Source organism: Cucurbita moschata, unplaced genomic scaffold, assembly GCF_002738365.1.
Source record: "Cucurbita moschata cultivar Rifu unplaced genomic scaffold, Cmos_1.0 Cmo_Scf00011, whole genome shotgun sequence".
Classification (NCBI taxonomy): domain Eukaryota; kingdom Viridiplantae; phylum Streptophyta; class Magnoliopsida; order Cucurbitales; family Cucurbitaceae; genus Cucurbita; species Cucurbita moschata.
The window spans coordinates 1,965,153-1,976,359 of record NW_019268527.1 but is presented as its reverse complement, the minus strand read 5'-3'; the positions used below and the strand labels follow the sequence as shown (position 1 = coordinate 1,976,359).

Genomic DNA, 11,207 nt, shown 5'->3' with positions numbered 1-11,207 from the left:
GAAATGCAAGGGTAAGCTCGGACTTAGATAAGATAAGATTATTCGTGTCCAACCCTTCAAATGGGATCGTGGATTGCAGAAAGCAACAACTACGGTATCATAGTAACGAGATAGGATTAAATTAGGCTCTATAGCAAGCCATCTCCAAAGGGATGGGTGGATCTGAATAAGCACCCGTTTTAATCTGATTGAAGATCCAATTGTTAGCTGCTTGAGTATAATGAACGCCATCCCAATTCACATACACTTCTGGTTTTTTGCACGCCTTTCCAATCAGAACATCCTTCCCATTCATCCGCTTCTTTCCCGCACATCCAAGTTTCACATTGAAGTTGTACTTTCCCCCATGCCCACAACACGTTCTCAATGGAAACTCAAACCCTACATTTCAATTTAAACTCGTAAAATTCGTGCTAAACCTAAAAATTCAAGTGAATGAATTACCATGTTTTTTATGTTGGCTAACGAGGTCGTATTTGAGGGAGTAGATATCAACATAGGTGAGGGTGGCATTAGGCAAGGCGGCGCGAAGCTTAACCACAGCGTCCTTGAGACCGTGGTTGAAAGTTTGAGCCAAGTCATTGAAAGGAATGGCACATCCATATTGGTCGTAGTCGGAGGGTGAAACGGGCATTCGGTCCAATACATATGGAAGGCACCCCACCGGGCCTGTGTTATGGATCCAGAAGAACCTTCCCCCTTGACTGTGCACCCACTGCATTACAGTAAAATTGTTTATAAAAATACATCTAACGAGTATATAGGGTGGAAGTACTAACTACGGTCTACAATTTGGCAACTATTACCGATTCTACCGTGTTAATCTATTAAGTCTACTAACTACTACCAATTTTCCGGTGGTCGCTACATAAATTAGTAACTTATTCTATTAAATCTACTAACAATTCTACTCAAGTTATTCGTTGAGTAATTTATTCTACTTGATCAAGTTTATTAACAACTAACCTTGACAATAGTAGAGAACTGGTTGAGCACTTGAGGGATGTAATCTCGAACTTGTTCCACAGTCATATTGGCGAAGTAACCACTTGTCAAGTCGTTCTGACCAATATCAAACGTGTATAGCGCTCGACCGAAGCTCGTTTCCTTCGGCAATAATGGCTTAAAAAAGCCACCCACTGACAAGAAAGTTCAAACATAAAATATGGTCATTGATATCAAAATTTGCCCAAGTTTTGGGAGACCCATTTGGAGAAACACGAACTCACATCGATTACGAACGGTCTGAGATCTACGACGAAAGTCATAGAATTCATTGTACTGAACATCGAGAGAAATGGGGCTAAATCCACTCTGCTGAAGAGTCCTGTTCTGTGGCCTAACAGTTGAGCCAGCGGTCGCAAAATTGGCTCCATGACTGAAATTGGCTCCCAATGCATTGAGATAAGCGCTAAGATAAGGCAATCCAAGGCTCTCGGCTAGAATCAAATGAACCAGAAAAAACCCATTAAAGTTGAAGAAATTTCAAGGCGAGATCTCAGAGAACTTTTACCTATGAAATCAATGACGAGGCGGCCGTCGCAGTAGCGGCCGGCGGGACCATGGAAATAGGACATGCCATTTGGCGGCGGGGCCTGCCCGAAGACGGCGGAGAGGCCGCCGGTGTCAGAGTTGGAGTCGCCGAAGTTGAAAACGGCCGGGAAATTGCAGGGCTTCCGGGCTAGGACAGAGTGTGGAACCAGCAGAAGTGCGAAGACAGCAATCATTAAGGAACGGCACTCCATGAGAGAGAAAATGAGAGAGAGAGAGAGAGAGAGAGTTCAAAATGTGAGTGAACGATGGTGCGCATATGCAGACAAGGGAGTCCGTGAAGTGGGTCTATTTAGATTTAGGATCGGAAGAAGATAAGATCCATCCGTCGTGGGATTTTGTGGGTTACGGTTCAAGCTCATCGCTAATAGATACTATCTGTCTTGATCCGTTTCATATAGTTGTCAATCTCATGAATTTATAATTAATGAATACTATTTCCATTGATACGAGGTATTTTGGGGAAACTCAAAGCAAAGCCATGAAAGCTCATACTCAAAATGCCATTGTGAAGAGTCTAACTCTACCTAGTATCGGGCTCTGATATCATTTGTAACAGCCCAAGCCTACTGACCGCTTCTGCTCGTTACGTATTGCCGTCAGCTGGGAGGGTATCTACCCTCTTCAACTGATATGGAATCTCACATTGGACTTCCATAGATTACTTTCTTTCAATAAAATTGAATTGGGTTATCAAGTTGTTTTTTTATTTTATAAATACAAAATATTTACAAGTCACCAAGTCTCTTAACATTTTATTCTCTCTTTCTTCCAGTAGACCTTGTTGAGCAATCGAGCGGTGAGGTATAGCTTCCTGCATTTTTCATGGTTTATGATCTTTTCCTTAATCATCTTTGTTATATCTCACATTAGTTGGGGAGAAGAACGAAATACCGTGTGTAAACCTTTCCCTAGGAAAAGCGTTTTAAAGTCTTAAGGGGAAATGAAAAGTCCAAAGAGGACCTTTTCCTAGGAGACGCGTTTTAAAGTCTTAAGCAGAAGCACGAAAGAAAAAGCTTAAAGAGAACAATATCTGCTAGTGGTGGGCATGGGCCGTTGCCGTCTCCATCTTGAATATAATATGCAAATCTTTCCCTCAAGTTTTTTCTTAAATTGACAATTAAGATTTTTTCTACCTAACCTGGGTTTCTATAGAATCTAAAACTTCAAGATTCGTATTCAAAATTTTTGAGTTCAAATTATTTAGAATTGGCATTTATGGAGTCGTGGGTCAGGGTTTGATGTGACCGGAGAGGGACCAAATGTAACATGCGTGACACAGGTATCATTGCCAACATAAATCCACATCATGACAAGAACTTCCTTGTAAATCAAAACACAAATGAATGAATTTAATATAGAAATGGTAAAACCAAATTAAATACTTCAAATAATTAAATTTCTCTAAACAAAATTACCCATTGAAGCTTAAAAAAATCCCACAACAAGATCTTATCTCCTTCTGTTCCTAAATAAAAACAGAACATCACCACTAACATTTTCAACTCTGTCTCTCTGTCTCTCCCATGGAGTCTCATTCCTTAATGTTCGCTGTCTTGGCACTGTCACTGACTCCATGCTCTGTCCTCGCCCGAAAGCCATGCAATTTCCCGGCCATTTTCAACTTCGGCGACTCCAATTCTGACACCGGCGGCTTCTCCGCCGTCTTTGGGCAGGCCCCTCCGCCCAATGGCATGTCCTATTTCCATGGACCCGTCGGCCGCTACTCCGACGGCCGCCTCATCGTTGATTTCATTGGTATTTATTTTCTCTATTTTGTTCTTTGTGTTCGAGTGTGCCTTATTGTGCAGTTTTAAGAATAAGTTTTGGTTGTTGGTTTGATTTTAGCTGAGAGCTTGGGATTGCCTTATCTTAGCGCGTATCTTAACGGGTTGGGAGCAAATTACAGTCACGGTGCCAATTTCGCGACGGCTGCCTCAACTATTAGGCAATCAAACAAAACTCTTCGTCTGGGTGGAGTTAGTCCCATTTCTCTCGATGTTCAGTTCAATGAATTCTATGACTTTCATCGCAGATCCCAAACCGTTCGTAATCGACGTGAGTTTCTATTTCTCTATATGGCTCTTCAAAAATTAGTCAACGTCGGACAACGTCAGAGGACGTACAAACAAAATTAATAAATTTAAAGTCATGAATACGTTAAACGTTCTTAAGGTTGACAAAACTCTTAATTAAAAAAATAATAGAGAAAACTATAACCGACGTGGAACTTTCATCCAACACCTCCCCTCGAACAAAATACACCTCCTTTTAATCGAGGCTCGAGTCCTTACTTTTGTTCGACATTTGAGTATTGTATTGACATAACTAAATTTAAGACGTCACTTAGACATTAAAAAAAATTATTAATATATATATTTTTTTACCTAAAATACAAACTTAAAAAATTAAAAAATATTTTTATTAATTTAATTTAATTTAATTTCAGTGGGTGGCATTTTTAAGCAATTATTACCAAAAAAAAGGAGTTTCAGGCGGGCGCTGTACACGTTTGATATTGGTCAAAACGATTTGACCAGTGGCTACTTTGCTAACATGAGCGTGGAGCAAGTTAGAGGCTACATCCCTCAAGTGCTGGACCAGCTCACCACCATTGTCAAGGTTAGCCATTTTGCCCCTTTTTGATACCCATTTTTAATGGCCTTTTACACAAATGGCTGACCATTTTCGCAGTCGGTGCACGGTCAAGGGGGAAGGTTCTTCTGGATCCATAACACCGGCCCGGTGGGGTGCCTTCCATATGTATTGGTCGGAATGCACGTTTCACCCTCCGACCACGACCAATATGGATGCGCCATTCCTTTCAATGACTTGGCTCAAGAGTTCAACCGCGGCCTCAAGGAAGCTGTGGTTGAGCTTCGCGCCGCTTTGCCTGATGCTGTCATCACTTACGTTGATATCTACTCCCTCAAATACGCCCTCGTTAGCCAACATAAGAAACATGGTAATTTGTTTGTTTGAGTTTTTAGGTTTAGCATGAAATTTTACGAGTTTGAACTGAAATGTAGGGTTCGAGTTTCCATTGAGAACGTGTTGTGGACACGGTGGAAAGTATAACTTCAATTTGAAGCTTGGATGTGGAGGAACGAAACGGATCCATGGGAAGGATGTTTTGATTGGAAAGGCGTGTAAAAGACCAGGAGTGTATGTGAATTGGGATGGCGTTCATTATACTCAAGCAGCTAACAAATGGATCTTCAATCAGATTAAAACGGGTGCTTTTTCAGACCCACCGATCCCTTTGAAGATGGCTTGCCGCAGAGCATAATCTAGTCTGATTTAGCTCAATCCGATCTAATTCAATCTCGTTATTGTTGCTTAAGCTTCTTTATTTAAGTTTCGTTTTAGCAAAGGCTTCGTGGTTGCTTTAAAATAACTCCCTAATAAGGAGAGACATGCATGTACACATACGACATGCACCGTGGGACCTTAACCTAATTCATTATGTTTTTTAATAACCAACCGGACAATTAACCTCAGTTTGCTTTGCCTAATTGGCACCCAGTGCTAGTAGTCGAGTATCACTTGTCGTTGTGTTTCATGAAATTATACGGTTAATTTTTACACTTTCATGATTTACATATCGACTTGTCATTTCCACACATGCATGAGATTTCCAAACTGACTGTTTACAAAATACACAACATATATGCATTGTGAGCGACAAGGTCAAATATGTGTTGGCAGACAATACCAAGTACAAGTCTGCGTAAGTACCTACAAACATAGATCTGTTTATGTTTCCAGCCTTCTCGAAACTCAAGTCTTGTCGACGATGAAATAAACGATGCAACGATCATATGAAGGATGTGTTGCTTATCCTCTGTGTACATGGTCTGATGGTCATCGATTCCTATGCTGGGGACAATTCTCTATTTGACGTTAACTCGATTCACGGTGTAATGGGCGTCAAGCTTTGAGGAAAGGAACCGTTCGTCTTCCGTTCTCTCCCCGTTTTTTCCTCTCTATGTATTCCTTTTCTCATTTGCAGATAGTTTCTTGAGAAAGGTTGTGCATGGGGAGCTGTAACACCCGAGCCCCGACGTAAAACCCAAGCCCCGACAAGAAATTTAAAACATAATTTACCTTTTAAAGACGAACTTCTGAGGTTTTATTGAGGGTCTTAGAGACGGAATTTCAAGATAAGGTAAAAGAGAAAAATGTTTAGAAAAATATAAAAACAAATAGTTAAAATTTTGAAAAATCGGTCAAAGTCAACCCCAAAGGGTAAATTGGTCACTTTTGTTTGAACTTATATTGACTTAAACTGATGTATAGCTAGTATATGCATGTTTTAACTATTTTAAATTATCGCGTCACTTCAAAATGTTAGGTCAGTTAGTGGCCGTTTGAGGTTCAAATCTCTCGAAAAGTGGGTCGTTAAAGATTCGTATCTAAGCACTACGTCGATAGATTTTATACACTTCTTTTAGATAGAAAGTCGTAGAGTTCTTTGTAGCCCAACTCAAATTATGGTTCATCTCAGTCGAATAATGAATTTAGCGTGAGCAGCTAGGTTTGTATGATGTAATGAACTTGATGATCTAGTTTATATCTCATGTCAGCATAAAAGGCCAAAAAGATAGAGAGAAAAAGGGTGATGAACACTTAAAAACAAATGCCAAGAGAAAGAGACTGATATATTGCATTGCGAACAGAGATCGAAGACGCAGATTTTCTGACGCTATGTGGGCACTGGATGGAAAAGATAGAGAAAAGAACAACCCACCGGAAGGGCATACCTTAGAAGCACCTCCGGCAAACATCGAGATGCATGAAGCCGACCTATATCTAGAAAGCAAAGCATTACAATAATCGGACTAGATTATGTTAGACTAGGCTCTGTAACAAGCCATCTCCAAAGGAATTGGTGGATCAGAATAAGCACCGGTTTTGATCTGATTAAAGATCCATTTGTTAGCTGCCTCCGTATAATGTATACCATCCCAATTCACATACACTTCTGGCTTCTTACAAGCCTTTCCAATCAAAACATCATTCCCGTTCACCCGTTTCGTTCCTCCACATCCAAGCTTCACATTAAAGTTATACTTTCCACCATGCCCACAACACGTTCTCAATGGAAACTCGAACCCTACATTTCAATTTCATCTCAGTTTAAACTCATAAAGTTTCCAAATGAATATGATAAATTTAATAATATCTCCTCGAAATACCATGTTTTTTATGTTGGCTAACGAGAGCGTATTTGAGAGAGTAAACATCGACGTATGTAAGTGCGGCATCGGGCAAAGCGGCGCGAAGCTCAACCACAGCTTTCTTCAGGCCGCGGTTGAAAGTTTGAGCCAAGTCATTGAAAGGAATGGCACATCCATATTGGTCATAGTCGGAGGGTGAAACGGGCATTCGACTCAATACATATGGAAGGCACCCCACTGGGCCTGTGTTATGGATCCAGAAGAACCTTCCCCCTTGACTGTGCACCCACTGCATTACATTAAAATTGTTTATAAAAACGTACCAAGCATGTTAAAAATAGGTATAAAAAAAGGTGTAAAAAGTTAGATTTAATCCAACATCGAAATATGTCGAAACAAGTAAAAGAAGTAAAGCTATTAAATCTACTAACAATTCTATCAAACTTACTCGGGTGTTTTATTCTACTAAATCAAGTTTATTCTACAAATGGCACTAACCTTGACAATGGTAGAGAACTGATGGAGCACTTGAGGGATGTAATCTCGAACTTGTTCGACAGTCATATTCGAGAAGTAACCACTCGTCAAATCGTTCTGACCAATATCAAACGTGTATAGTGCCCGATCGAAGCTCGTTTCCTTCGGCAATAACGGCTTAAAAAAACCACCAACTGACAACGAAGTTCAAACATAAAACATGGTGATCGATATCAAAATTTGCCAAAATTTAAGCAGACCCATTTGGAGAAACACGAACTCACGTCGATTACGAACGGTCTGGGATCTACGACGAAAGTCATAGAATTCATTGTATTGAACATCAAGAGAAATGGGGCTAACACCACCGGGCTGCATAAGAGGTATGGTTTGTGGCATAATGCTTGAGGCAGCAGTGGCGAAATTGGCTCCGTGGCTGAAATTGGCTCCCAATGCATTGAGATAAGCGCTAAGATAAGGCAATCCAAAGCTTTTGGCTAAATGAAATGAACCACAAAACCCCATTAAAATTGACCAAATTTCATGATTAGATCTTAGAACAGTTGAAAAGAAATACCCATGAAATCAACGATGAGGCGGCCGTCGCAGTACCGGCCGGCGGGGGCGTGGAAATAGGACATGCCATTGGGTGGAGGGGCCTGCCATAAGAGGGCGGAGAGGCCGCCGGTGTCGGAATTGGAGTCGCCGAAGTTGAAAATGGCCGGGAAATTGCAGGGCTTTCGGGCCAGAACAGAGCATGGAGCCAGTGACAGTGCCAAGACAGCAAACATTAAGGAATGAGACTCCATGGGAGAGACAGAGAGACAGAGTTGAAAATGTTAGTGGTGATGTTCTGTTTTTATTTAGGAACAGAAGGAGATAAGATGTTATTGTGGGATTTTTTTAAGCTTCAATGGGTAATTTTGTTTGGAGAAATTTAATTATTTGAAGTATTTAATTTGGTTTTACCATTTCTATATTAAATTCATTCATTTGTGTTTGATTTGGAAGGAAGTTCTTGTCATGATCATGATCTGGACTTATGTTGACATTGATATTTGTGTCGAGCATGTTACATTTGGTCCTTCCGAGGTCACATCAAACCCACGACTTCACAAAATTCCATTTTTAAATAATTGAAACTCGAATCTTGAATATAAATATTGCATCTTTGGATTCTATAAAGTAATAGACTCACCCGCATGAGTCGAAAGTTAGGTGGATTAAATACAAATCTTTAAATTTTGTTTTTATTTCGGTTGAGTCCTTTAATTTCTAATTAATTGGAGACATTGCTGTGCATTCTTTAATAATTTTGTTAGTAGGGTAGCTCGTCTTGAAAATATTTCGATGAAGCAGTCGATAATAGTTGGCTAGTCCTGGGCAGATTGCACCTTGGTCACCGAGGTGGGGACTCTCCCTTCTTTGACGAGCTTGATTTTATCACCATCTATGTGGATATGCCCACGTTTGGTGACATGTCCCAAGAAGTTGATGCACTTTTGACCGAAAAAGCCCATTTGGTTTATTGGGTTCTTCATTCCTCTAACCCATTAGTTTGTTCACAGAGTGTTGGGATGGTGTATTCTTCCTTTGAAAGTTGGTAGGCTCTTTCCGACCGCCAGCTCAGTCGTCAAAGGTTGCAATCCTTCGACAAAGCAAAACATGTGTCTTTCTCAAACATATCTCTAATGTCGAGTATCAAGATCGAGAATTGCTTAACATAGTCCTTGATGCTTTTGTTGTGTTTCAATTTGGGAAGTTTTCACCTCGTTATAAATTCTACATTCTCGAGAAAAAACTAAGTTCTCAACTCTTTCTTGAGGTCTTCCTACGTATTTATGGTGCATTACCCATTTTGCATGCTAGTCACCTTCAAACGTCACCATTTACATCATATATGAGATGCATTGTGGCTAGGGTAGCTTTGAGCTCTTCCGAATAGGTCCTCGTGGCTTTGAAGTATTGTTCAACGTTAAAGACGAAATTTCGAGCTTCTTCGCATCCCCATTTCTTTTAAAGATCTTGAGTTCCAAAATTTTCAGTTTGTTGACTTGGGTTGACCTAGGATTTGATTTTCTACGACCTATATGGTCAAGTTTACTCAAGTATTCATTTCGGTCATCTTTGCCATAATGACATTTATTTAAAGCTTTAACATGGTCTTTTTTTATCTAGCTGTCCAATATGTTCTTCCATGTGTGCAACAAAGCTCTCAGTGCTACCTCCGTGTTCTAAGCTACTTGGTCGTGTTGCTCTTTTTTTTTAGGGAGTCAAGCCTAGATATTAGTTTTTTGATTGGCAACCCATCCAAACGGGTGCTCATAGCTCTAATTCCACCAAATTTTTAATTTATTTAATTCTACTACTCGTTCTTCCAGAAAACGAACTATGTCGAGGACTTTTTTAAGGAACAACATTTCACATTCAATTTTAGTGTGTCGTTCAACTTGCGATTTAGCCTCTGCTTTGTCACCGACATCGTTTCATTCTTTAACGCGACTATGAGCTAACAAATTCTAATACCACTTATTACAATGACACTTTTTTCTGCAACAGGACAACGATTGTGCAATACTTGTTCTAACTCAACAAACAAATCAGTCAAGGAAAAATCGTATTTCATAGACAATTCAGACGTATGGTCAATCTCAAGTCACATTTTAAAAGAAAATATTCTTAAAAACATAGGCGATAAAATTATTAGAAGAAAGTACTTTGAAAGTCAATTATATTGAAAACATGAGCCAAAGCGATGACAAAAGAAAAATGTAATAAGTAATACAACACGAGAGTAAGTAAAAAAGTTTTGATATGATATAGGCATGCTAGCTACAAGCAACACACCTCGAACAAGAACAAACACCACATTGAAGTGCATGATTTTATTATTTTGCCGACCACATTCCTTTTCTTAAACAAATTTTACCATTATTGTCACGGGAAACTATTACCTTTCCAAATTTGGACCACAAACATAATCAAGCTTGCTTGTCTATACCAATTTACTTGCTTGCTTGTCTATACCAAAATCTTCGCCATTAATGGCAGTGGGAAGGAACAAGAACTCCTAAGGCGATTCTCCATTTTTCTCTGAAACTAAATCACTGGTTCTTTGTTGCATACTAATCAACACATTTTGCCAAGTATTTACTCTGGATTGCGCCTTGATCGGAGACCCCAAATTCATGGCCGCCAAATCCTCAATCTTCACTGCCAAAACCTCCGAAGCCTCCGCCCCGTTCAGCATCCATATCAAGCAAGAACAGAATCCTTTTGTAATTTCAGAATCGCTGTCCGCTTTGAATCTCATCCTTCCATTATCGTCCATTTTCACTTCCAACCATACCTCAACCGTACATCCTGCGACTCTGTTTTCAGAAACCCGAGCCGATTCATCCATTGGAGACAGAAACGTAGCGTAATGCAAAAGCTTCTTCACTCGATCAATCGGCTTTTCAAGAGCCTCGAATTCACTCACAAGCCGTTCAAGTTTATCAGCGACGAGTTCAGGTATCATTCCGCTAGGTTTTTGAGATCGCATTATCATCGAGGAACTTGAATCAGAATTAGAATCAGAATCACAATATCGAATGCATTTCAGAGATTTGAACCGGAAGTATTTCACATTCCCAATCACGAGTTTCGATTGATACTCAATGTTCGAACGATTATAGCGTTTCGATGATTTCGAGAAGCAGTTATAGTACGGAGAAGCATTTCTAAAGGATGTGATCGAACTCATGGTTGTTAGGTTACAGAGAAAAGATGAAAATCGAAACTACAATCCTGAAACAGAAACCAGCACAGAAAAATTTCCAAGAGGAAGAAGAAGAAAGATTTCGTTACCGGAAAGAATCGATAGAACGAGCTGTCGATTAGAGATGGTCAATCTACAGCCGTCTCTGCGTTTACGCGGGTTATGAGGATCGATATGGTATGGGTTGGCGCCATGGGAGAAGGAGGAAGAAGAAAACAGTGGGCGATTATTTTGTTGGA

At 40.0% G+C, this 11,207-nt stretch overlaps 4 protein-coding genes across 6 annotated transcripts; 1 reads left to right on the top strand and 3 right to left on the bottom strand.

Moving 5' to 3' along the window:
* Nucleotides 1-1,819, bottom strand: LOC111449990 (alpha-L-fucosidase 3-like). The gene is made up of 5 exons (XM_023090114.1): nt 1,514-1,819; nt 1,230-1,439; nt 967-1,139; nt 445-715; nt 1-381 (listed from the first exon to the last, which is right to left on the bottom strand). The coding sequence occupies exons 1-5, from the start codon at nt 1,743-1,745 to the stop codon at nt 122-124; spliced, it is 1,146 nt and encodes a 381-aa protein (XP_022945882.1). The 5' UTR covers nt 1,746-1,819; the 3' UTR covers nt 1-121.
* A 1,140-nt stretch (nt 1,820-2,959) lies between these two features.
* On the top strand, nt 2,960-4,894 carry LOC111450015 (GDSL esterase/lipase At3g26430-like). The gene is made up of 5 exons (XM_023090144.1): nt 2,960-3,309; nt 3,400-3,609; nt 4,001-4,173; nt 4,246-4,516; nt 4,581-4,894. Exons 1-5 carry the CDS (start codon nt 3,078-3,080, stop codon nt 4,838-4,840), a joined length of 1,146 nt encoding a protein of 381 aa, XP_022945912.1. The 5' UTR covers nt 2,960-3,077; the 3' UTR covers nt 4,841-4,894.
* A 1,206-nt stretch (nt 4,895-6,100) lies between these two features.
* LOC111450014 (GDSL esterase/lipase At3g26430-like) lies at nt 6,101-8,073 on the bottom strand. 2 transcript variants are annotated; one of them, XM_023090143.1, is made up of 6 exons: nt 7,786-8,073; nt 7,493-7,705; nt 7,230-7,402; nt 6,750-7,020; nt 6,402-6,667; nt 6,101-6,357 (listed from the first exon to the last, which is right to left on the bottom strand). In XM_023090143.1, exons 1-5 carry the CDS (start codon nt 8,015-8,017, stop codon nt 6,408-6,410), a joined length of 1,149 nt encoding a protein of 382 aa, XP_022945911.1. In that variant the 5' UTR covers nt 8,018-8,073; the 3' UTR covers nt 6,101-6,357; nt 6,402-6,407. The 2 variants fall into 2 exon arrangements, with proteins under 2 accessions (XP_022945911.1, XP_022945910.1); XM_023090142.1 differs by having other exon boundaries at nt 6,101-6,667.
* Nucleotides 8,074-10,217: 2,144 nt separating this feature from the next.
* Nucleotides 10,218-11,206, bottom strand: LOC111449778 (sufE-like protein 2, chloroplastic). 2 transcript variants are annotated; one of them, XM_023089817.1, is made up of 2 exons: nt 11,058-11,206; nt 10,218-10,732 (listed from the first exon to the last, which is right to left on the bottom strand). In XM_023089817.1, exon 2 carries the CDS (start codon nt 10,726-10,728, stop codon nt 10,279-10,281), a length of 450 nt encoding a protein of 149 aa, XP_022945585.1. In that variant the 5' UTR covers nt 10,729-10,732; nt 11,058-11,206; the 3' UTR covers nt 10,218-10,278. The 2 variants fall into 2 exon arrangements, with proteins under 2 accessions (XP_022945585.1, XP_022945584.1); XM_023089816.1 differs by having other exon boundaries at nt 10,218-11,206.
* Between the last annotated feature and the right edge of the window lies 1 nt (nt 11,207).

Coding starts and splice junctions, on each gene's coding strand:
- LOC111449778 (XM_023089816.1), bottom strand. CDS start 10,953: ATGAGTTCGATCACATCCTTTAGAAATGCTTCTCCGTACTATAACTGC.
- LOC111449990 (XM_023090114.1), bottom strand. CDS start 1,745: ATGGAGTGCCGTTCCTTAATGATTGCTGTCTTCGCACTTCTGCTGGTT. Junction 1,140..1,229: donor TCAGACCGTTCGTAATCGAT/GTGAGTTCGTGT, acceptor CTTTCTTGTCAG/TGGGTGGCTTTTTTAAGCCA. Junction 382..444: donor TAGCCAACATAAAAAACATG/GTAATTCATTCA, acceptor ATTGAAATGTAG/GGTTTGAGTTTCCATTGAGA.
- LOC111450015 (XM_023090144.1), top strand. CDS start 3,078: ATGGAGTCTCATTCCTTAATGTTCGCTGTCTTGGCACTGTCACTGACT. Junction 3,310..3,399: donor CCTCATCGTTGATTTCATTG/GTATTTATTTTC, acceptor GTTTGATTTTAG/CTGAGAGCTTGGGATTGCCT. Junction 4,174..4,245: donor AGCTCACCACCATTGTCAAG/GTTAGCCATTTT, acceptor CCATTTTCGCAG/TCGGTGCACGGTCAAGGGGG.
- LOC111450014 (XM_023090142.1), bottom strand. CDS start 8,017: ATGGAGTCTCATTCCTTAATGTTTGCTGTCTTGGCACTGTCACTGGCT. Junction 7,403..7,492: donor CCAGACCGTTCGTAATCGAC/GTGAGTTCGTGT, acceptor CTTCGTTGTCAG/TTGGTGGTTTTTTTAAGCCG. Junction 7,021..7,229: donor AGTTCTCTACCATTGTCAAG/GTTAGTGCCATT, acceptor AATGTAATGCAG/TGGGTGCACAGTCAAGGGGG.